The 26,500-nt window shown below is 37.8% G+C and overlaps 1 protein-coding gene across 2 annotated transcripts; it reads right to left on the bottom strand.

Annotated features, from left to right (window-relative positions):
• Positions 1–2,825: 2,825 nt before the first annotated feature.
• LOC117985038 (serine protease gd-like) lies at positions 2,826–25,054 on the bottom strand. 2 transcript variants are annotated; one of them, XM_069501083.1, is made up of 9 exons: positions 24,773–25,054; positions 11,095–11,260; positions 9,663–9,878; positions 8,734–8,953; positions 7,621–7,841; positions 6,950–7,114; positions 4,670–4,785; positions 3,571–3,715; positions 2,826–3,057 (listed from the first exon to the last, which is right to left on the bottom strand). In XM_069501083.1, the coding sequence occupies exons 1-9, from the start codon at positions 24,971–24,973 to the stop codon at positions 2,846–2,848; spliced, it is 1,662 nt and encodes a 553-aa protein (XP_069357184.1). In that variant the 5' UTR covers positions 24,974–25,054; the 3' UTR covers positions 2,826–2,845. The 2 variants fall into 2 exon arrangements, with proteins under 2 accessions (XP_069357184.1, XP_034827616.1); XM_034971725.2 differs by having other exon boundaries at positions 8,734–8,836.
• Positions 25,055–26,500: the final 1,446 nt, after the last annotated feature.

Genomic DNA, 26,500 nt, shown 5'->3' with positions numbered 1-26,500 from the left:
TAACTAACAGCGAAGAATTTGTAAATAAATAAATTTTAGGTCCATTTTAATCTGACTTTATAGTGCTGTTTGAAATCTATTAACGTTGTTGAGTTGTGTGTATAAAGTCGTGCTAAGGTACAATGGAAAATTTTTGATAGTTACAAATTGTTTTAGACTATAATTAGTCGATAAAGAACAGGGAAATTACACCAAATATTTATTAAACTGGAACTATTTTTTTATATTATCGAATAGTTTCATGAACTAATTGATAGTCAGCATAGGTAGAGCACACAGCTGTGTTAAGAGTTAGTTACCTAATTATCTACAGTTTAAATTCGTATTAGTCGCAACGCACATTTGCAGAGCGAAGTGGAGCCGAGGCACAGGGTTATTTTTTCGTAACAACTAAAACAAAGCTTTATATTTTTTGTATTAAACAAAACACTGAGAATCCTTAGTGTTTTGTTTTCGTCACACCATGATTTCAACCATATCTCAAATTTTATGAAGATTTTTATAAAAAAGAAACCACTATTTACGTGGTTATGCGTGGTTATGCGTCGGACTTTGGAATAGGCTTTTACAAAAGAACATCGAATAAATAAAATAATGAATGCCTAAATACTTATATCTAGGTACTAGACAACAGTTGAGATGGACCAAAATTCATCCTATAAGAAATCATACTTATTATTCTTTAGTAATAATAATTGATAGTCATTATAATTATAAATAATACTAATAAAAGGGATTAATGACGCACAGAAATAAAACTTGTAGGTAACATCTTTTTTTTAATGCCATAGTTTCAAAGCTACATCTACACTAATATTATAAAGAGGAAAACTTTGTTTGTTTGTTTGTTTGTTTGTTTGTTTGTTTGTTTGTTTGTTTGTTTGTTTGGTTGTACTGAATAGGCTCAAAAACTACTGGACCGATTTTAAAAATTCTTTCACCATTCAAAAGCTACATTATCCACGAGTAACATAGGCTATATTTTATTTTGGAAAAAAATAGGGTTCCGTAAGATATTTGGGTTTTTCGGACACAAGGTGTAAAAAATCAACCAGAAAAGTTACTTATTTTGCGTACGCTGCCTAAACTATAAAAGATAGAACCATAAAATGTTCTAATTAATTGTAGATCTTATAAATATCTACAAAAAAGTCCGCGACACACTATACCCATCTATGTCGAGTGAGGCACAGCAACCATTTTTTTATTTAAAAATCTTGAATTTTTTTTGGACTACATTTAAACGCGTTTATTTTACTCATGCTATTAATCCTTATCAAAATAAATGATTTCATCACTAAGAACAGTTTATGGAGATAATATTTGGTCTTTGAATGATTAAAATTGGACGTTTGGTTTTGAAGTTATGGCGAAATTAAAATATTACGATTTCTGCTGCACGGCCCGTTGCGAAGTGGGCGTCACCAAGGCGGGGGTGCGCGTGCGGGAGGGGAGTTTAGTAATATTATAAAGAGGTAGTAGAGGAGGTAGGGGGTAATCTCTGGAACTACTGAACCGATTTTAAAAATTCTTTCACCAGTATTAAGCTACATTATTCCTGAGTGACATAGGCTATACGGGATCTTTAAAAACATAAAACCACGCGGGCGAAGCCGCGGGGATCAGCTAGTAATTTATAATTGGCCGTGATCGGTAATTATTAAAATTCAACAACCAGTTTTGCCTGTAGATACATAGCTTTGGCCCGAAATAAATAATAAGATGTTTGTCATTAGGTGTAGCATACGTAAGATGTAAGATACGTAATTCGTATCCTACCATAGTAAAATATAGGTACGTAATAAGCACTATTGTATTTCTTGCATAATCCAGTGAAAAAGTGAATATATAAGATAACTTTAAATTTTACTTTGTACGAGAGACGCCATTAAGTAAGTAGGTAGTTTTTTTTACAACACCCAAAAGTAGTCTTGAGTCCTAACAACATGGTCCATGGACCAGAGCCGAAGAAAAGTAAACACAATTTTTTACTTTTTAATTTACCTACGTTTTACATTTGCCACAGCTTTAAACCACTTATTCAACTCTATTAGCTTATGCGGAGCAACTTCGTCCGCGTGGACTACACAAATCTCAAGGGGGTGAAAATCTAAGGGGATGAAATAGGGTGTGAAATTTGTGTAGTCCACGCGGACGAAGTCGCGAGCATAAGCTAGTATTTAATATAAACCTAATTTTCACGACAATCAATTTTCATTATTCGAATCCGCGCTCACGGTTATTTAACTACTTTCGCTATCATGGGCTCCCGGATCTTATTGGAATTTGGAAAGCTATACGAATAACAATATCTATTTGTAGTTGGAAAGTATCTATCTATTCGCCAAAGATAGTTTTCCTTACTTACACTCATCATCATCACCATCATCAGCAACCGATAGACGTCCACTGCTGCACATAGGTCTCTTATAGGGACTGCCACAGCGGCTTCCTGCGCTATTACCTAAACTATTTTGATACCTTCACATGCATAATTCTAGTGTTTTCATATAGAGTTGGATGCTGTCATAATATAAGTTATATGTCCGGTTATAGGTATGACACAATACCTAAATAGGTATTTTCTTTTTTCTTTTTAGAGAAAAAACATAAGATAATAATAAAAAAACAATAGAAGAAATTTAAATCCTAAAGGATTGAAATTTATTGCTGGATATTTGATGGTGTTGATGGTTCTAATTTTATATTTCTAACTTAGTCAATTCCTATAAGTGTTCAATTAATCCAAAACAGGTCGTAGAAGCTTATTGAAACTAAATACATAAACTTACCGATATATAAATAAAATAATTAAAACAACATCGTATACTTAAACCACTATAATTTAACGAATACTTTCAGACATAACACTATTGATCCATGGCAAATATTGAGCTGTATCAGTGAACACTATGTAGTCGTCGACGTTGCAAACAGCGTCGCCTTCAGCCCATAATGATAATGAAACAACTCCACGTATTCTCCAACGTCCATTTTCCAATAAGTAGAGGCCGCCACCCGAATCGCCTAAGCAGGGGCCCGAGCCGCTGTGATCTCCTACAAACATTAAAATAAAAATGTTCTTACTTAAATACTTAATAGCCAACAAGACTCAGTAGTTTAACAGTCAGGGAATTAAAACACGAAAGGTTGTAGATTAATACCGAAATAGTATTAAGTTTTAAATACCTACATATCGAATATTGCGGAACCGCAAAAATTGCGGAATTGCGGATTTTTTTGAAATGCATTTAAAATTATTTAGTCCTTAGATTTTTTCAAAATCAATGCAGAGTTTAGCCATATCGAAAATGGAATGGATACTACTATTTTCGTAATCAGCACTCATGAAACCTTCGGATATAACATCCATTCAATCCAAATTTAAAAATAATACCGCGGCCATCTTGGATTTGAAAATAGCGTTATTTTCGTAATCAACAACCCAAAATACCTCAGAAATGACAGTCGCCCAACTGGGATTTGAAAATGGGCGTCATTTTACGACCAGCGCGCCCGAAATTTTTTCGAAAAAATTTCTTAATTTTAGGTAGTAGGTTAGGTAGCTACCTGCACAAAGCGTTTTCGACGATGTCAGTTTGTGGAACTCAGGTTTGCTGGATCTGCATGTTTCAGTGCTGACTATGGGCATCTCGACCATGCGCGGCTCGCCTTTACCACCGGGGCCCATTTCGTTGGCTCCCCAACCAGCCACCTAAATACATAAAAATAATATCATTTTAACAATTTTTTAATTAATATGGATACTTAAAATAGCTGTGATAGCCTAGCGGTTAGGACGTCCACCTTCTAAGTGGAAGTTTGATCCCGGGCACGCACGTCTAACTTTTCGGAGTTATGGGCGTTTTAAGTAACGGTGAAGGAAAACATTGTGGGGAAACCTGTATGTCTGAGAGTTTTCCATAATGTTCTCAAAGGAGTGTTAAGTCTACCAATCCGCACGTGGCCAGCGTGGTAGACTATGGCCAAAACCCTTCTCACTCTGATAGGAGGCCCGTGCTCTATAATGAGCCGGCGATGGGTTGATCATGATCATGATGATAATTAAAATGGATAGAACTAGGCGACACTTTGCAGAAATCCATGATATTGATATACACAAGGAATTACTTGCACAAGGATGGGCCTATTTTAGGTTTGTTTTGTTATAATCTGCTAAACCACATAAATGCGTTATACAGTGGATGTCTCTTTGCTAATACCACGGAATAATTTTATCAATAAGACCTCAGGTACAGAAAATTAACTCCGCAAAGATATTTTAATAAATAGCGACTCTTGTTAGGACGCAATTAAGTGTAATTCAGCTCGCACATCACTGCGTTCTAAAATTTAACAAACACCTCTCTTTCTGTCACGTAAATTCTTTTCTTTCTATCTCTCTTTTGACATAAGACTCTTAAGAGTTTAATTACACGGGAACCATCAAAGGTATATTTCTCGGGTCACCTGACGAAGTAAGCCCCACCTGCATCTACAAGTACACATGCAGGAAAAGAAGAATGAAAAGGCATATTCTAGGCAGGCGCGTATCTGCAAATGGAACCAAATAAACTTATCTGGTTTAAGTAAGTAACTATATAGTGGCACAATTCCTTACGTAAATTACCTAATCTTTGTAAAGGGGAAAATGTGCAGTAAAACTTACAACTCCTGATTTTCCAACGATCATCTTCAGATTTGGATTTCCGCTCCAAAGGCAGGCTGGTCTTATGTTTTCGCTCAGAGGTAAGTTTTTGGTCAGCGTCATGACGAGGATATCATCTAGAGGAATTAAAGTTCTTGTTTAATTGTATAAATACGGGTGTTTGGACGGTTTTTATTTCAGTCTTCTTCTGAGATTCAGAATGATTATTTAAATATACTTATAAAAGGAAAAGGTGACTTGACTGATCACAGCACAAACTACTGGACGGATCGGACTGAAATTTGGCATACAGTAGCTATTATGACGTAGATATCCGCTAGGAAAGAATTTTTGATAATTCAACTTTCAATAGGGGGTAAAATAGGGGTTTGAAAGTGTAGTCCACGCGGACGAAGTCGCGGGCATAAGCTAGTTGCGTAATACGTTTGGTGTGAACTGGATAAATAATTAGATGTTGCGATAGCAATCGCGCTATAACCTATCGTTACCCCTTTGGTTTCTACACGGCATCGTACTGGAACGCTAAATTGCTTAACGGAACGGCTTTGCCGGTAGGGTGGTACCTTGCCACGGTCGAAGCCTCACACCAGACTGACCAGAGAAAAATTTAGAAATTATAAAATTCCAAATTACCCCGGCCATGGAGGGGACCTACTTACCACTGCGCCAGGGAGGTCGTCAAAACGTATCCAGTTACTGACGTGGGTCAACGTTGCTCAATCAGCTCAATCGAGCACGAACGCACGACGGTTGATACGGCCAAGAAGCTTCTGGCTATTTGTACTGGATCGCAATAGATCAACGTGGTACAGGATAGAGGTGTCAAATACAGGTTCATGTGTGTATCACAATATTATCACGTGTTACAGACAAATATTTAATAATTATTAACGTTACATTATTTTGTTACAAAAAAAAAATTGCTTGAACCGTGAGGCGCAAGCAGAAAAATGGGTGCAATCGATTTTCGACCTTATTGACATACGTCAGAAAACAGCATTTTAACAATCTATGAATGATACCTACTGAACAAGAATATGACAAAAAACAACTTTCTCATAACCGTCAATAAGGTCGAGAACTAGGGTATAGCTTGTATTTAACTCGATTGATTTAAATTTTAAATTTTACTCTTAATAGGTACCCAACCCATACCTTCGCGACAGGTCGAAATGGCAATCGGGGAGGGAATGCCCCGCACACCCGCACGGCCCCTGTGCTAACCCAGTGCGGGCGAGCGAGGGTGACGTGCGGGTGTGCGGGGTGTCACCCCCGCCTCATACCCCGATTGCCATCTCAACCTGTCGCGGAATACAGTACCTAGTACCTACCTATGTATGTAAAAATAAAAACAAGTAGAACGATAAAGCAATGTCAAGTAGATACCTACAATACAATAGGTAGGTAAGTTTACCTAGTTACCTATAAAAAAATCTTTTTAGTAGGTAACTACTATATTTATTATCATACATTTCTACATATTTATTATCATACGAATTATAAAATGATGATGATGATTTCTAAAAAGAACAATACCACTTCACGTACCTAACCTATTACCTATAATACTTAAATGTATGATAATACCTACACTTTGAAAAACATTTTCTCATACGATTTATAAAATGACGCAAGTATTTCCAAAAAGAACAAATCTACTATAATAGGTATTATTAACGCGCGACACAAATCTATCACAACACAAAAATGTACCTAATCTACATTATTTTGCCTAATCTACATTACAATTATTCGCATTAAATATTTATCGACACTCAAGTTCACAAATAAATAAAACTGCATTCAAAATTTATTACGAAACAAACAAAATGATAAAAATACTAGCCGCATACTCGTATCATCACAGTCAACATGTAACAGGCCAATACGAAAATTCGATGTAATAATTATTCACCGTCGAATCGCGACGATATTTGTATTCAGCTGTACCTACCTAATATATTTTATTCTAATATCGTCGCTCGGTCGCGCCGCGCGCGGCGTATCAAAGATCGAACGCCTGAGTTATTTTTTAGGAAGGATTTTCTCAAATTTTCACTACTTATTATATATTGTATTCAATTTTGTTTTAATCTAAAAACGAATATCTTGAATACATTTATATATTTAATAAATTTATTAGGTACATTATTTTTTGACACCTCTAGTACAGGAGCCCTAAACACTGAACAGCCGTAAATTCCGAAGAACTAACGGTTGTGCACTCAAGGCTTAAAGGAGAACTGTATCTAAGGTTCATTATAAATTGAAGCATCTTACTTGCAAGTGTCGACGCATTGTAAGCTTTGTGTATGGAGGCCGCAGCCAGGCCCCTGGTCACCGCGATGTCATCATCACTCCAGTCCTCAAGGTTGTACACTCCTGCTCTTATAACGACGTTCTTTATAGCCGTGTAAGTGCTCTTACGTTGCATGCAATGGGCAGCTGCAAAAAAAATCAAGAATCACTTTTGTTTCTTCCAAATTCTTCTTTTAATGAAGTCTTTTAGCTAAAGACCTAATAGTTAAAAAACCTAGCTTACGTAAAAAATCCCTTGGAGGGAGAGTATGTATGTATGTAATTATTGGACTAACACATTGCACATACTCGTGTATGTAATATGTACTCGTATGTAAGTATATGTATTATTGTGATAAGACGTCCCCCTCCTATTCAGAGAGTTCGATCCCGGGCACGAACCTCTAACTTTTCGGAGTTATATGCCTTTCAAGCAATTAAATATTACTTGCTTTAACGATTAAGGTAAACATCGTAAGGAAACTTGCATGCCTGAGAGTTCTCCATAATGTTCTCAAAGATGTGTGAAGTCTGCCGATCCGCACTTGGCCAGTGTATCGGTCTAAACCTTGCTCATTCTGAGAGGATACCTGTGCTCAGTTGCGGACCGGCGATAGGTGTTTCATGATGATGATTACTGTGGTCATGCTTACCAGTTATCACATGACGCTCAGAAACAAGAGTCCCAGCGCAGATGTAGCTCAAAGAACTGAATTTCCGCTTGAAGATCGCCACCAGCCACGGCCATTCCCCACGCTCGAAAGTTTCCCCTTTCACGATCAGGGGCACTATCGGGGCATTCGGGTCGTTTCTGAAGTTTATGCCACATTCTGCGGACGATGAAGATCCGATGCGATCTGATGACGATGAAGGCCTGAAATAAGAGTAGAGAATATTGTAAGTGCAATTTTCTTACATAGTGGACAAAAACGAGATGCACGTTAGAAAGAAACTACAGCAAGGTGTGGACTTAGATTTAGTTTACGCTCTCCCTTGACAAAATCTAAAATACGGGTATCGTCGAAGAATTTTCGTCTTCACTTACCCATCGCACACATAACAACAGGTATTACACCCCATCCCCTTGTTTGATAGCAGGTAGATAACAGCACCTCTTTTGTGGATGCCTGTGTATCAAATTCAAAGATGAACCTCCATAATACATTTCATTTTCCTTGTACTGTTTCAGCATGTTCCATGATTTTGTTTACCTGATCAGACCAGATGATTGATAGACCGTATACTTATACCAATTATACTTCGTTCGTTGCTAAATACGTTTTTTTTTAAGATTTTGAAGATTGGAAGTTTTTTAATGATTTTTTAACAGCTACTGCTGGTAGAACATTCTACATAAGTAGAGCTTAGTGGGCACCTTGCCAATTAACTGTCCTCTAGACGATCTCGAGGATAGTTTTATTACCAGGGTCTCCGCTAGGCGCAGCAGCTTCACTAGGCTTTTGGACTAAGAGCCAGCGCGTGCCAGACCTTCGTTATTTTATAAAAGCTGAAAGTTTCTCTGCGTATTGTCTCCATGGGAGGAACACAACAAAATAACGAGGGTCTGGCACGCGCTGGCTCTTTCTATAGGTATTTGATTTGTTCGGCAGCGCATTTGTTGCAAATTTGCCACTGCGCTGCTTCGACCAGAGCGCGAATATACTAGCTGCGCTGTCGTATCGAAGGCTACCGTGCAAAGCAATGCCTCGCAAGGCATCCAAGCTTAATGTGGACCACTGAGTAGATCCATCTAATTGAATACTTACGCGGGTTCTGGAGGTAATGTAGTTCGGGGTCTCTCTGTAGTTGTCCTACTAGTAGTAGTAGTTCTAACTGTCGTAACTTTTGTAGTATGCCTTTCAGGAGTATCTATAATAAAGTTAGGTTGGTTAAACGGTTGGTTATAGTCCGGGACAACTGCCGGGTATATGTCTGGCGATTGGTATACTGGGTAACCGTTATTTACCATGTAATACGTTTGGCCATCTAAAAACAAATTTAATCCAATTAGTTCTTCGTGAGTGATTTTGAATTTGTAATGGATGATTTGCGGACGATGATTTTAAGCCAAATTGCCAGATATATACAAAATTCTATTATAATATATTATACTTGTAGAAAAATAAACAAATACTTTTATAAAATAAATCCCTAAGGAGCAGATAGCTATATTAGTGAATACGGCATAGTATTATGGTATTATGATGAGATTAGAACGTTGAAGAACCATGAACGCATAAACTGAAAAAATACAATGCGATTTTAAGCGATAAGAACAGTACACATGTATGTACTTAGTCGAGGCGCTGGGAAGAGTTAATTAGACCTACCTAAATAGTCTTCAGAATAAGATAGATTTTAAGTATCCCATGGTTTCCCAATTCCATATGAAGTATTTAACGTCCAAAATTAATAAAATCAATGTATCGGTAATCTGTCGACAAGTTGTTTAGCAACACGGGTTTTAAATTGTCAAAGAAAACCATACAATTTTTGATAAATATAACAACGTTGTTAAGTAATTTACAAATTTACAGATAATATACAAAACAGTTTACAGATAGATTGATTATTATTGTTGGCTGTTAAGGTACACAGCTGAACGCAGAGCCTTTAGCTGATTGTTTTTGTCATATTGACCCACAAGGAAAATTCCAATTAGCGCTGAAGCAAAAACCCCGTACTTAACACTCACCAGGCTTCCCGGTATGCTCTTTGTTTGTGTCGATATAATTGATGAAATTAGTCGGGTTTATCGGAGAATTAGATGGCATCTGATGTGAGTATATAACTTCTGGGCGTTGAGTTTGGAATTGGTTATGTACAGGCTGCAGTCCATTTGCACCAGTTTTGAAGAAGAGCATGTGTTGGAGACTTATTGTTGTGACGTACTGGCCTGGAGCTGGTGTATCTGTTTATAGAAAAAAATATTATTGATTAAACATTGAACTGAAGGTTCAGCTTTGCGAACAAGCCGGATTCCGAAAAGGCTTCAGTACCATATCAGGTTTTCAGGTACCTGAAATTCGGCATGTAGCTATTTTGATTTATGACGTAGACGACCGCTATGAAAGGATTTCTGAAAATTCAACCCTTAAGGAGGTGAAATAGGGGTGTAAAATTTGTGTAGTCCACGCGGATGAAGTCGCAGGGATAAGCTAAGTAGTTGCAATACAAAAACCTTCAGGATTTTGTATTTGGTATTTGTATGTTGGTGCACAGTGCATTAAGCAAGTTACACTAAGTATCGTTATTTTTCCGTTTTAACGTGAAGGCAAACTTCCTCAAGTAAGTAAGTAGAATTACTAGGTAGGTAGATAATTTCTTCTTGATGACTTATTTTTATCAGGAATCCGTGGAATTTGGCGGCTGGAGAGTAAAGTACCCTTGACCTTTCAATTGTGTACGTACTTAATTTTATACAGCAGTAACAGGTATAGATATAACGTATATAGTACAGGAATTTATGAACTTAATCTGATCTTCTATAAAAACAACATAAAACATTTTTGCCAGCGTTTTTGCAAATAATACATATTATACCAAAAGACGAGCTGACAGTGATTAATTATTTGGTAGAATATTTCATAAAAAAATATGTATACTTAATTGTTTCAAGTATTCGTAGGTAGCTTTAGAGCATGTTTACATTGAAAGAGCGGGCGCGGACGCAGTGGCGGACGCTCTCACAATCCAGATGGGTGATTCGCTGACTCAGTGTCTAACACTGAATGATAGCCACCTAGCTCATTTGATATTGGTTAGTTCTACATTGACGCTTCATTGAGTATTATGGAGATAGTGACATAGGCTATTTTATTCCGGAAAATTAAAGAGTTCCCGCGGGATTTTTAAAAACCTAAATCCACGTGGACGAAGTCGTGGGCACTATCTAGTATTTATATAAAATAGACTAGCTTATGCCCGCGACTGCATCTGCGTTGACTACACGATGCCCCTATTTTACTCCCTTACAGATTGAATATTCAAAAATTCTTTTTAAGCGGATATGTCTACGTCCTAATTGGCCGATCCGTCATGTAGTTTGACCTTTGCGTTGATAGCTCAGCCAGTCTTTTATTTTACTTTTATATATTTATTACAATATATGGTGGGTGTGGTCTTACCTCCAGGTCCATAACATACGACGTTATCGTTCACCATCAGAGCCGTGAGCTGTGGAACGGGAGACACCACGGGGAAATTCACCCGGTATTCCAGTGGAACTCCTCGGTTGAAGTCCTGCAGGAGATGCAGCTCTGAACCAACGGGCACGATGCTGCCTGCATATGTCTGCAAAAAAATAGGAAAGAATGATTGTTCCGTTTGAATAGAATAGAACAATTTTAATTCAAATAAACTTAAACATGACGTGCTTTGGAATCGTCAAAATAATTTACCACTGGAAGTAACCAGCTTACCATAGCCATTGGCTACCCTGGTGCCATAGAGTTTTAGTGCAAAAATAATCTTACGAGGCATGCTGGATCATTTTTTGCGGAAAAGATCAGCATGGCTATCCAGCGCGGAAATGCAGCCAGTATTCTTGGCAAGATTGGCACGGGCGTGCTTTGTACAGTAATTAGGGAAGGCTTCAAGTCTTAAATTTTCAATATTTAAATTTTTAATAAAAGTATAAACTTTACATATTAGGTGTGGTAGCGTGATATTTTGAGAGAATAGAAGTAGACCTAATTGGAGGAATCGGGTCTATTCTCTCAAAATATCAGGGTCCACTGACCGTGATATTTTGAGAGAATAGACCTTGGCGAAAACTGAAACTGAAGAAGTTTCAGTTTTCGCCACACATAACCGCTCAAAAAATTACACTTACTTAATTTTAAATGTAGGACAATATAGGTTAACTGTTAACCCTACCAAATATTATTTTAAACTTTAACCTACATCTGCAGCTTATATTAACGGTTTTATTTTTAAAACATTCATCATTTCCTTAATGTTTTTAAGGATCATTAAGGGCACCCAGGCTGCAGCATTATTTGAAGAGTTTTTTTGAATCATTCAAAAATGACCTTAATGATGTTTTGTATGCATGTACACTGTACAGCTATCTTCTTCTTTGTCAGAGGCAGGTACATAAGAAACTCAACAGATTTCTCAGTAGCTTGCTAAGTAGATATGATATCAAAGTTCGTTGTGCTAATAGGTGCGAATTGTTCAGAGTTTATTTAGAAAGAGACAATACAATAAATACAATAGTAAAAATTATATATAATTTTTAAGAAGATTTTTAAGAAATCTATATTTACGCAAACGAAGTTGCGCGCATCAGCTAATTATCTAAGCTAAGTGTATATTGTTACTTACTTGCATATTTTATTTTGTCATGCACTCAATCCCGACTGCATTGTAGTCGCAATCGAGTCCATGACATTATAACTTTGACCTGTCAGTGGTAATTTAATTTTTTCTTATTTTACTTAATTTTTACGGAATTCGAGCGAAGCTTCGCTTCAAAAACTTGACAGACTTGAGCCCTCGCTAATGAATAAGTTAGCTAGTTGCCTTTTTGTAGTAGGTAAGTACTTTCTTTTTCCATATAATATGTACCTAGCTAACTATATAATAAACCTAATTCCCAAAATAGGCCGTACCGCAATTTAACGGTTTAGTAGATATTTTACTTTACATAGCTATCGAATACGGTATACATAAATGAGCCAAGTGTCAACGCACTTAAGCTGCGCTACGCGACGCGGCGCGGCGAATAGGTGCAGTTTATAATATGAGTTTGTAGTATGAAGCAAAGCGAACTTGGGCCACAAGAGTGCTTGAGCGACGCGCGCGGCAAATATACGTAAGTAGTAGAGTAAGTAGTTTCTATGGGTTTGTATGGAGCAAGCATAAGGCGCTGCGCTGCTGCGTCGCGTAGCGACGCGCAACTTTAGAGAGTAGGTACCTATAATAGACGACAGGTCGAGATAGCAATCCGGAAAAGAGAGGGGGGCGCCCTGCACGTCACCCGCGCTTGCCCGCACTGGGTTAGCGCGGGGACTGCGCAGAGCGCTCCCTCCCCCATTGCCATCTTGACCAGTCGCGGGCTATATATCTGAGTAACGCCTATTCAATTGCGTACGTATAGGTCAATTTCCACCTAATTTTAACACCCTTCTTGTTATATAAATTCAGATTTAACAGCAGAATTATTAATGTGTAGATAATGTAAAAGAAATAGTTACACGCGACATCGGCATGTTTACGGTAGGGGCCAGTCCCTTGCAGAAAAATAATATAACGTGTGCCTTTTGAAACACGTTTTGAACCACAATATTGTGTTGTCTTGAATACTGATGACTGAGATAAATGGTTCTTAATAGTAAATCTACCTATACTCGCCTAATGATGATTATTACGAGTCGGTAAGTATTAAATAAAACATTAGACAAATGTTTGCATCTTATTTAGCTGCAAGTTGCAACATTTAGTAGTAGACTGTAGTGATCATTTTATTACAATACAACAGTTTGTAAGGTAGGTAAGTAGGTATTTTGACCTAGCACCTAAGTAAGACTAAAATTATGTCAAATGTTATGAATGTATAATTAACTAGCTGATCCCCGCGGTTTCGCCCGCGTGTTTATAATATAGCCTATGTCACTCAGGAATAATGTAGCTTTCTACTGGTAAAAGAATTTTTAAAATCGGTTCAGTACTTCCAAAGATTACCCCCTACAAACAAACTCAACGACATTACCTCTTTATATAATAAGTATAGAGTATAGATAACACTCATAACACACTCATAACTCAGAAATGTTGGTGGTTCTAATAAAAAAATAGAAAAATAAAGGTAGTTAGACAATGGTGGACACATTAAGCTTATGGTACCTACCTACTAGGTAGGTAGTAGGTATGTAACAGTACGTAGGTAATAATGTGGTGTTCATCGTGTTCATCTACCTAATTGATGTCATCATCAGTCAACAAATAATTTCGTTAAGTTTTATTTTACCAATATCGAAGGATTAATTCTAATTAATTGGTGTTAAATTAGTGTAATTAAACCTTTTGTGATAAAGGTGTGTATGTGTAGGTATTTAATAATAATTAGTCCTTTTTTTGCATCTAAAATAAGTAATTATACACAATCCATAATATCCTGGCGGTTAAAATACCTACTAGTTAACAATTTACGGAATAGGAACCAAGGCATATTCACGATACCTCTATAACGTTGTAACAATAACTTTACGATAGTAAATAGGAGGTATAGTGCATTCAAAATAAGCTGGCGTGTTTCCACTTGAACGTAAGCAATAGGGTTAATAAACTCATAGAACCCATTCATTTTTAAAGAAGCCGGTTCGACCTTATCTATTTTGTTGCAAACTAACCAGTGTTGATACTTTTGAATATTCATAAAATATGTCAAGCGGGAAGTTTCTTTCAGAGCACTTTTCTCACTGACAACTACAATTAAATTAAAATACGTCCAAGAGAATTATTTATGCATCACGACTTAGATGTTTGTTGAATACATTCAGATTATCGTCTTTATTATTTTTACATGGCACTGTGGAAGGTGATTTCACCTAAGGACGAAACATATCGAAAGACGAATTTCCACTGAACTAACTAACTAACTGAACTTTTCGAAGTTTAAAAACAACTGAGTATTTCTATTTGCTTATATTATTAAAAAGAAGATAACATAGGGAAAGTATCAAAACGCGAAAGTGTTTACAAAGAATTCACCCGCCACGACTAAATCCTATTGTTATTGGTAATGACGATCTGAAGTGGAAACACGCCAGCTTATTTTGAATATACCGTAGTCGTACTCACAAGATTTTTAGAAAAAAACTTGAAAATAATGAGACAGATGGAGGATAAACATAACAATAATAATATCTACCTTCCATATGGGAACTTCCAACTTACGCTTAATTACCAACATAAGCCTCTAAGGTGAGTCATCTTGAACGACGGTAATGAATTGGTGGCTAAAATAGGTACCTAAGCTATACGTCTAAGTATTATTGTTAGGACGTTATCTGTATTATGGGAAGGTTCATTACCTACATAATTTATTAGTAGCTCCTTAAAATAATAATAATAACTGGACACACCTAGATTATTATTCAGATAACATCAACTCATTTAAAATTCTGTAAATGCCAACCAACATAGCATGGGTACCTACTTACATGTATATAGTATTTATACACTCTTACATAATATTATATGGTTTGTAGGTAGGTAAAGGACATAGGTAGAGCGCACCTTGGTAAAGCCAAAAAGACATGATTACTTTTGAATGGTTAACTTATTATAACAGATTAACTCTAACTTGCGTTGAACTTTCAAAAAATTATTATTAAAAAAAATTAGACAGATTATTATTTAAAAAAAACTATTATTATTATTATTAATTAAGTTCATTAAATTAAGTTACAACTTACAAAAGGTACCTACGTTTATAGTAGCTAGATAAGTAAGTACCTTATCCTACCTATTTGATTTATAATAATTATAATGATTGCAACACTGAAGTGGTAATGGGTGGTGCACCGTATGTAAGTAGTTCACAGAACCGATATCGCATCGGAAAGCACCGTAGCGTGTGGAAGTCCCTACAAGAAGCCTATATCCAGTAGTGGATCTAGACGAAGACAACAAAATTGTACGTGACACATACTTACAAATGTTTCTGTATACTTAACAGTCTTAACACGTCCTCCTTAAGTCCAAGTTAATACTACGAGGAACGTGTTTAAACCGCTATTAAGTTTCGCGTAAAATGCACATGGGTTTTGCCAAGTTTCATTCAAGAGAAAGTCGAAAATGTCAAATCAACTCTCAATACATCAACATATGCAAACTAACTGACATTGCATCACGCATTAGGTACGTTTAATTTCACAGTTAGCTAAAAAATATACTTCGCGAGAAAAGAATACCTGGGTATATACAAAAAAATATTAGGAAGATTAACTTAATTTGTATGTAATTAATTTGTAATAAAGAATTTAAAAAATGTGGCTCTAGGTCTCAGATTGGGAACACCACTGTGCCATCAGCACAGATGTCCGTGTGGAAAAGAGGTTGATAAATTTGGAATCCACGGACTCTCTTGACAAAGGAGCTCTGGTAGGCTGTTTAGGCATGGCTCTCTTAACGATACAATTAAAAGAGCTCTTGCCACCATAAATATTCCTGCGCTCATTGAGCCGGCAGGGATTAGTCGGAATGATGGCAAGAGACCTGATGGATTGACGCTGGTTCCCTGGGAATGGGGACAGGCGCTAATGTGGGACGCAACTTGCGTTGACACATTGGCCCCGTGTCATATCAGGAAGACAGCATCAAGACCGGGAGCCGCAACAGAAACAGCTGAAAACGGCAAGCGGCGCAAGTATGCCTCTCTTATAGAGAGTTACATTTTTGTGCCGTTTGCCGTGGAGACCCTGGGGCCATGGAGTCTTAGTGCTAAAAAAAATTTACGAGACATTTCACCGCGATTAATAGCCTCATCTGGTGACAGAAGGGCTGGCTCATTTTTTGCGCAACGGATCAGCCTGGCTGTCCAGCGCGGAAATGCAGCCAGTATTCTTGGCACCATTCCACGCGGTCATGATTTATATAGTAATTAGATAAGGCTAGCTTTAAGTTTTATTGTAATATTAAAAAAAATCCCTTAAGACTATAAATATTTATTTACTTCTAGCCGATGCCCGCGACTTCGTACGCGTGGATTTAGGTTTTAAAAACTCCCGTGGGAACTGTTTGATTTTCCGGGATAAAAATATACCCATGCAAAAAATCATGTCGATCCGTCGCGTCGCTCCGTTGTGAGGTGATCGAAGGACAACAAACACACTTTTACATTTATAATATTATTATGGGTAGTGATTCTTTTATTCAAGAATATGATTTATGTCTGATCAATCAAATCAACTTGTACAAATAACCGTGATTTTATTTTAAAAACATAATGAAATTAAATTAAATAGATAAAGATGTACGTGCACTCGTATGCAGGTAATTTAATGTTTTAATATGACACATATTAAAGAGTTCAACGCGAGCGAAGCTGCTGCAAAAAATGGTTTTTCTTCGTCGGATTTGAAAAGTAAAATAATGCATTTTAATTTTTCCCTTTTCAACAAATGTATTATGAGAAAATTCCTTATTTCGTAGGTACTTAAAACCTATATATCTACCTAATAGGTTATTGACCTTCATTCCACAGAGTTGTTGCACGACTTGCAAACCTGTCTACCTCCTAGACGCTCGCAAAACTAAGGGCAATTTATGTGCCTGCCATGGGCGCTTGCCTACATAAGTACAAATAAAGAGGACCTGCGGGGAATCAACTAAGATGATTTAAGTACTTAGTGTACTTACGCATATTTTCGCTAATGCATGTTTTATATTTAACTGGGTGACTCTTATGAGAATACAGAATGTAAGAAACAAGCTGCCCAAAACCACATTTTTTACCTATAATTTATGACTGTTTTCATAAATAGGTATAGTCCGCGACAGGTTGAGATGTCAATGGGGATATGAGGCGGGTGATGCCTCGCACACCCGCACGTCACCCGCGCTCGCCTGCTCTATGTTAGCGCGGGGGCTGTGCGTGTGCGGGTGTGCGGGGCATTCCCTCTCCGATTGCTCTACTGTCATAGAGCCTTATATGTACAGTCTTTCGTGTGAAGAAATATGAAAGGAAATAATTAGAATGGATAGAATATAATATTCTGTCAAAATAATCTTATTAAAAAGGTGACTGACTGATTGAAGGTTTATACGTAGGTATAGTTTAGTTTCGTTCTGTTCAAAATGTCGTTAGAAATCATGCCGACTGTGAGTTTTGCTGCTGTCTAATTCTTTTGAAATATTTAGGTATGTAAAAAAACCACATTGACACCACATTAGTACCTATCTACATTGCACGCGTACAAAACCGGGACGGTTCACTAGTTTTAAATAATCGATTTAACTTGAACGTACAATACGGTAGGTAAGTAAGTAGTTTTGAACCTGTGCCACAGAATATATTTAATAGTACCTATACTACCTATGCCACTATCAGTATGATAAACTAACTTGTTAGGTCAAGATGCTCGCCATTAATTAGAAATACCTACAAATATCACCGCACATCGCCAGCGTGGTAGACCTACAAATATAAGTATGTAGACGTATAACAGTTACAACAGAGATTATTGAGGTTGAATGGTTATGGGAGTTGACTACCGTAATATTTATTATCTTTTGACCGTAATTCATGTTTCGGGCCGATCGACTGCATCTTTATGTGGGCACTTTGGCCTATATACTTAACTGTAATTTATAATTTTTAAGGTTCCGTAGTATAAAAAAGGAATCCTTATGGTTAATTTTTCAAGGTTACGTCCATGCCATGTCTACCTGTTCGTCCGTCAGAAAGTATAAAAAATGTTGACATACGATAATAATGACATACAATACACCTCGTTAAAAAGAAATTTTATTTTTTTGAGCTTTTTCAAATAGTTTTCCGAAAGCTTCCGATGATTCTCCTTTTTGTTTTTATAACCGGCAAGGCAAAGCCGTGTCACTATGCGATAGCGTTCCGGTACGATGCCCACTCTGTGCTATGCGGTATGGATTTAATAAAAGTCATACCCATTTCAAGTTAGCCCGCTTCAATCTTAGATTGCATCCATCAGTTACCGTTACCACCAGGTGAGTTCGCAATCAAGGGCTTAGATACTTGTAACAGAATATAAAAAAAAAACATGACCACGGAACCCTACGTTATGCGTCTTCCAACACTTGCCGATATTTTGACAGCAATTGATTACGATCTCACTTGATGGTAATAAATGATAAAGCAGTTTTAAACGTGTGACCAGGAAGAGCAATTAGGTACAGTTAGGTAGGTAGGTACAATTTTTATTTTTTTTAATCCATACTACATCCATACTAATTAATATTACTTATAAATGCGAAAGTGTGTCTGTCTGTCCGCTAGCTTTTCATGGTCAAATACTTAAACCGATTTTGATGAAATTTGGTACAGAGTTAGCTTACATACCAGGGACGGACATAGGCTACTTTTTATCCCGGGAAATCAAAATATTCCCACGATAAGGCCCATCCGTTTAACCGCTTTATATATGAAATTTGGTACAGAGGTAGCTGGCGCCCGGGACAGAGGCAAATTTTTATCCCGGAAAAGCAAAGAGTTCCCAGGATTTTAAATCCACGTGGACGACGTCGCGGGCATCATCTAGTAAATCCATATCCATTCTAATATTATAAATGCGAAAGTGTGTCTATCTATCTGTCCCTCTGTTTGTCTGTCTGTCTGTCTGCTAGCCTTTCACGGCCCATCCTTTCAACCGATTTTGACGAAATTTAGTACAGCGATATTGACATCTACTATTGACAGCTACTTTTTATCCCGGAAAATCAAAGAGTTCCCACGGGAATTTCAAAAACCTAAATCCACGCGGACGAAGTCGCAAGCTACACCTAGTAATATAATAACAGTAGGCATGTGCCTTTTAAAATTTCCTTCCATTAATATGTCCATTCCTCTGCCATGTGATCGGTAAAAGGTAATTAAAAAATGTGTCTCACATTTTTCGCAAATATGATGTTATCTCAAGAACTTCTTCCTGAAAGAACTCAGGCAAACATATTTATTATAATTATCATTATCATCAACCTATCGCCGGCTCACTAACGAGTACGTGTCTCCTCTCGTAAAGAGAAGGGTTTGCCTCGTAGTCTACCATTCTGGCCAAGTTCAAATTGGTAGACTTTACACACCTTTGAAAAAATTATGGAGACCCCTCAGGCATGCAGGTTCAGAATGTTTTCCTTTACCGTTGTAATTCCAAAGAGCTGCGTGCCCGGAATCGAACTTTCGACCTCCCGAATAGGAAGCTGACGTCACCCTCACATAGGTATATAATTTAATTTAATTATTGTGTTACTTGTGTAGATGTAATCAAGGACAAGCTGTGATAGGCTAGTGGTGAGGACGTCCGTCTTCTAATCGGGGGTCGGGGGTTCGATCCCGGGCACGCACCTCTAAATTTTCGGAGTTACGTAAGTGCGTTTTAAGTAATTAAATATCACTTGCTTGAACAGTGAAGGTAGACATCGTGAGGAAACCTGCATGCCTGAGAGTTCTCCATAATATTCTCAAAGGTGTGTGAAGTCTACCAATCCGCACATGGCCAGCGTGGTAGACTATGGCCAAACCTTTCTCCCTGAGAGGAGACCCGTGCTCTGCAGTGAACCGGCGATGGGTTGATCATGATGATGATGATCAAGGACTATTATTTATTTAGACACTTTTAAGGTTCGTACGCACCTGAGCGGCGCGGCGCGGCGCTTCAGTCCGACTGCAGAACGCGTCACCTCAGGCCGCTCGACGGTGCCTACCGCACTACAACTTCAGTACGCGGCACCTCGCGTCACTTGCGCGTCACTTTTATACCCGTTCGCGTACGAGCAACAACGTCGCAAGATGAGCGACAGTGAAGAGGATTTGATTATTATTTCTTTGTTGTGCAGAAGAAGAACGAATTATCGAAGAGAAAAAACCGGCCAAGTGCGAGTCAGGCTCGCGCAATGAGGGTTCCGTACTACAGTCGTATGATTTCGATAATTCAAAAACTATGATGCATAAAAATAAATAAAAATCTGTTTTAAAATGTACAGGTGAAGACCTTTCATATGATACCCCACTTGGTATAGTCACTCACTTCGAAAGTTGAAAATACTAATTATTAGTTCATGACCACAATTTAATTTTTTTTGTGTGATCTAACCCTAAATTCACGGTTTTCAGATTTTTCCCCAAATGTCAGCTATAAGATCTACCTACCTGCCAAATTTCATGATTCTAGGTCAACGGGAAGTACCCTGTAGGTTTCTTGACAGACAGACGGACAGACAGACAGACAGACAGACAGACAGACAGACAGACAGACAGACAGACAGACAGACAGACAGACAGACAGACAGACAGATAGACAGACAGACAGACAGACAGACAGACAGACAGACAGACAGACAGACAGACAGACAGACAACAAAGTGATCCTATAAGAGTTCCGTTTTTCCTTTTGAGGTACGGAACCCTAAAAAAGAAGAAGAAATGGATTGCTGACATACCAAAGTCACGATATCAAGAAGGATATCACATTTTGTTTCCTCGCCTTCTTAATGACTCTGTACCATTTCACATTTACTTCAGAATGTCGAAGACAAAATTCTTTATGCTATTGCCTAATAGTTTTTGTGGAAATTACATTAGAAACAATAGGTATACCACACAGGTCGGTAATATAATCCTACAAGAAACCTATGTCCAGCAGTGGACATATCTATCGGTTGATGATGATGATGATAGTTTTTATGGAAATTATAAAAAAATATTTATGCATATCCATACTTATATTATTATCAATGCAAAAGTGTATTTGTCTGTCTATCTACTAGCTTTTCACGGCTCAACAGCTTAACCGAATTTGATGAAATTTGGTACAAAGTTGAATTACATCCCGGGGAAGGACAGGCTACTTTTTATCCTGGAAAATGAAAGAATTTCCACAGGATTGTTAAAGGCCCATTTATATGAAGTTTGGACCAGAGGTAGCTTGCATTCCGGGAATTGACAGAGGTAGGCAACTTTTTATCCCGGAAAATCAAAGAGTCTTTTTATCACGGAAAATCACACGGGATTAAAAATCTAAAAAAAAATGCAACTAGATGATGCCTGCGACTTCGTCCGCGTGGATTTAGATTTTTCTATAGGTGAGCACATTTCCGGGAATTACCTACTAGTACCTATATACCTGAGATAGATTATACCCTGTAGGATAAAAGTAGCCTATGTGTGCCTACACATAGGCTAGTTTTATCCCGAAAATCAAAAAGTTTCCACGGGATTTTTAAAAAACCTACATCTACGCGAACGAAGTTGCGGGCATCAGCTAGTCCCTTAGGTTCTGTGGAAATTACATTAGAAAAAGCATTTTCGCAAAATGTCTTTGTTTTATGTGCAATAGAATATATAAAATAGGCAGGTAAACACAGGTACATATTATATCTAAATACCTATATAAAAGAAAAAGGTGACTGACTGACTGATCTATCAACGCACAGCTCAAACTACTTGACGGATCGGGCTGAAATTTGGCATGCTGGCTAGCTAACTAGCTAATATGACGTAGACATCCGCTAAAAAGGGATTTATGAAAATTCAACCCCTAAGGGGGTAAAATAGGGGTTCGAGATTTGTGTAGTCCACGCGGACGACGTCGCGGGCATAAGCTAGTATAATATAAACACAAGTACAACAATAGGTAGGCATATTTCCGAAACTATTAATTCTACCTAGATGAAGTAGGTAGGTATAATATGTACATTGTACATGTACATGTACATGTATTATAGTTATTTAATCAGGATTATTTTTACCATTGATGTTTTCTCATAACGCTCGGAGAGACATTTATACATTTAGACACTGGGAAGGGGGGAAGCCGACATCCTAGGGGTTGGGACCTTTGAGGATATACTTCTAAGAGCATGTCTGAGGAACACGTCATGTGCCAAAAATTAAACCTACGTTATTTATTTTGAGGTCTATCTTGCCGATTCTTGCCTGTACTTTAAATACCTAACAAGATGCGCGTGTATCTTATTCGAGCGACGTACGCATACTGAAGCGCCGCGCCGCGCCGCTGGGTATGTCGCACTAGCGTCACTGCACTGCGCGTCGTCGCTTCGGTGCGCTTCAAAATATTCTCTCCAGCCGTGCCGCGCGGCAACGCGCGGTGAAGCGCCGCGCCGCGCCGCTCTAGTGCGATATGCGCCATACAAAATGATAGAAATGATATTTTGAAGCTCTGTGCCGCGACGTGAAGCTCACTGAAGCGCCGCGCCGCGCCGCTCAGGTGCGTACGAACCTTTATGCAACTACTTCGTTTATGCATGTCTGATGCTAATAATCTTCATAATAAACAAAATGTTATTTCATAATAATTATTCATAAGTATTTTAATTAATTATGATGAGTATTAAAGTAGGAATTACTACGTTGTACTTGTAAAGGATTAGTAGGTACATTAACAATATGAATTCATCATCAATAAATTATTACAAACAAGTTTCTGTTACGTTGTAGGCTGTAGCAAATGGGATAACTGCTTAAATATTTATTTTTTATTCGCGTAATAATTTACCTACGGAAGACTGTACCTACGTATATTAATCTACATAAGTAGGTATTTCAAAGAAAAACAACTGACACATTATCAACCATACGAACAGTTTAAAAACTTATTTTTTTTTAAATTTTGTTATTAATACATAAGTAAGTACTTAGTTCAAGAACTTTTTGTTAGAAGAGTTGTCTGCCATCGAATAAAAGAAGCGTCTTTCTTTTAAAAGTTATCGCGATATTGCGATATTGTCTGATGGTAAATTTATAGTTTAGACTAAGAACCAAACGAGACCTGAGCCAATTTCTAAATTAGAAATAATGAATTGGCCCAACCAAACTGACCTAGCCGAGAATCGAACCCAGGACCTCCAACTTTTAAAGGCTACTGAGTCTGGGGGGTTGATTTTTTAAGGTAGTTCTGCAGTTAATAAATATTTATCTAAGACTAGCTTATGCTCGCGACTTCGTCCGCGTGTACTACACAAATTTCAAACCCCTATTTCACCTCCTTAGGGATTGAATTTCCAAAAATCCTTTCTTAGCGGATGCCTACGTCATAATAGCTATCTGCAAGCCAAATTTCAGGCCAATCCGTCCAGTAGTTTGAGCTGTGCGTTGATAAATCAGTCAGTCAGTCAGTCGCCTTTTCCTCTTATATACCTATTTACTCTTCTGTAATGTACATTATAAATAATAGTCTAGAAGATATTTTTTCTAAGCGCCATTTGTTAATAATTATATTGAAACACGCGATCTAAACAAGTAGGTACCTATATCAGTCTTATCAAATTATCCAATTATAAGCTGATCACGTGTATCTACAGGTGGGGGGAGATGAGATAAACGAAGATAAATTACTTATTATAATATGAAGTATGATGATGTTTTCTTTTATATCTATCTACTAGCTGATACGCCCCGGCTTCGCTCGGGTAGAGTTTAGAAAATTGAGGGGGAGGTTGAATTAAATTTTCTCTCCGTAAGAACCATCCTCGTACTTCAAGGAATATTATAAAAAAAGAATTAGCGAAATCGGTTCAGCGGTTCTCGAGATTTGCAATCTCGATGTGATTTGCAATCACATCGATTATATGCGATCACATTTAGTGATTCATTTTTAGGGTTCCGTACCTCAAAAGGAAAAACTGAACCCGTCTGTCTGTCTGTCTGTCAAGAAACCTAGAGGGTACTTCCCGTTGACATAGAATCATGAAATTTGGCAGGTAGGTGGGTCTTATAGCTGGTTTTAGGGGAAAAATCTGAAAACCGTGACCTACCTAGGCAGGCTAACCTTAGTAGGTAATTCAATATCCTACACTCTAGTATAGTTCGCGATAGGACGAGGTGGCAATCGTAGTATAAGGCGGAGGGACACCCCACACGTCACCCACGCTCGCCCCCACTGGATTAGCGCAGGGGCTGTGCGGGTGTGCGGGCCATACCCTGCCCGATTGCCATTTCGACCTGTCGCGTACTGTAGGTAGTATGCAGAAGGCATCTGGGTGCCCAATACGCACTGCCAATCACATTATTACCACAAGAAAGCTCTTGCTAAAAAGGGAACCTATACCTACCTAGTTGAAATAAAACAAAACTGTTGCACTTACTGAGGCTAACCTAGTAGCTATCGTAAAGTTCGCTTTGACTAGCAAAGTGGAGACAGGGCCGAATGGCTGCAACTTAATAACCCCATGCACTCCATTATTATCACTTCTATAGTCAAAATAATCCGGGCATGGCGACCGGAAATACTGACCGCACACACTTAAAAATCCTAATGACACGAAAGTAAAGAACGCACGGTACATTTTGACTTATTTCCGTAACTTAGTACGTCGCATCTTTATTCTTAACCGATCAGCACTAATACGTGTAACTTAGTCTCTGATCCAAGGTGTACTAAAATACGGCCTTTGTGTTCTTTGCATCAACGTCGCGTGATACGACTTAAGTACATAAAGCTTACGCTGACCATATAAAATCAAGTTTACTGGTCAAGTAGCAACGGACTTGAAGTTTAGTGGTGTCAAAACTTGACGGATGTGGCTAACAGTGTACATGATGTCATGCACACTTGACGTTGGTTATTACGCTGGCCAAGTTTGCAGCGGACTTGAATTTGGTGTCCATTCAACTAATAGCCATACACTGTGATATCATACACCGTCAAGTTCACTGGACGCCGCATCAAGTCCGCTGCAAACTTGATCATGTGTGACCAGCGTTACAGCACTTTATTACTCGTAAGTAGACGTTTTGAGTTTTGACTTTTGCTACAAAAAGCTTGTTAAGAAACAGTGGCGGTTTCTTAAAAACTTATTATTAAAGGTGAACTTGTTTTTTTAAAGGTGTTATAGTCGACAAAGAACAGGAAAATTAAACCAAATATTTCGTCATCATCATCGTCATCATCTCAACCCATCGCAGGTTTGAGCACTCTCCTATCAGAATGAGAAGGCTTTCGTAACATCGTTTTTGACTGCCTTATTTTCAAAACTGCTTAATTTAGAATCAAGCGTTGTTCGTTTAGTTTCGAATCATATTGACGAGAAAAGAAATAAGTACCTACCTAAGTACCTACTTATGTGTGTTAACTTAGTAGGTAGATACTTAAGTTAGGTACTTTGAATTATCTGCAAATGGGTAGATATACCTTCCTACTATGTATAGTCCGCGACATGTCGATATGGCAATAGGAGTATGAGGTCGGGGACGCCCCGCACACCCGCACGTCACGTTAGCGTGGGGGCTGTGTGGGTGTGCGGGGCGTTCCCTTGCCTATTGCCATCTCGACCTGTCGCGGACTTATACTTAGTTCAAGAAATTTTTGTTAGAAGCCATCGAATAAAAGGAACCTCTTTGACCTCCAACATGTTGATAGGACTCCTATCATCAAGTCGGAGACTTTTTACTAAATATTTACAAAATACAAACTAATAAGCAAGTATAAGCTACAGCTTTATAGAATAGGTAAGTATTTAACGAAATAGAATTTACAAAATATCATAATCAAAATATAAAATAACACACATAATAATCATTTGGAAAATCATTTTTGAATGCCACTACCTAATGAAATAAATGAAACAGGAATATAGGAGAAGCAAAATCACATCACTTAGTTTGGCGCGCTTTGTTAACCATCTCAGAATAAGGACATATCTGTGTTTACCATAGAGGTAATCAAAGAGTATTATAAAGGTAATAGAGGCTAGAGCGGGTTGTCAGGTTGTCATGAAATGAATGCAAAGAATTTCTGGTCGGTGTTTCTAAGTACCTACCTACTACTTCGTAGTACAACATGTTAGTTTTCTAGTATATAGTAGATAATCTAT

Source organism: Maniola hyperantus, chromosome 9 (genome assembly GCF_902806685.2).
Source record: "Maniola hyperantus chromosome 9, iAphHyp1.2, whole genome shotgun sequence".
Taxonomy (NCBI): domain Eukaryota; kingdom Metazoa; phylum Arthropoda; class Insecta; order Lepidoptera; family Nymphalidae; genus Maniola; species Maniola hyperantus.
The sequence above is the reverse complement of the archived record's forward strand: the minus strand, read 5'-3'. Positions and strand labels throughout refer to the sequence as shown.

Excerpts from the sequence above, each read along its gene's own strand:
- LOC117985038 (XM_069501083.1), bottom strand. The coding sequence starts at position 24,973 with ATGTACCGTGCGTTCTTTACTTTCGTGTCATTAGGATTTTTAAGTGTG. Across the intron at positions 3,716-4,669 it reads TCGTTGGAAAATCAGGAGTT|GTGGCTGGTTGGGGAGCCAA; the intron begins GTAAGTTTTACT and ends TTATGTATTTAG. Across the intron at positions 3,058-3,570 it reads GTCGAAAACGCTTTGTGCAG|GAGATCACAGCGGCTCGGGC; the intron begins GTAGCTACCTAA and ends TAATGTTTGTAG.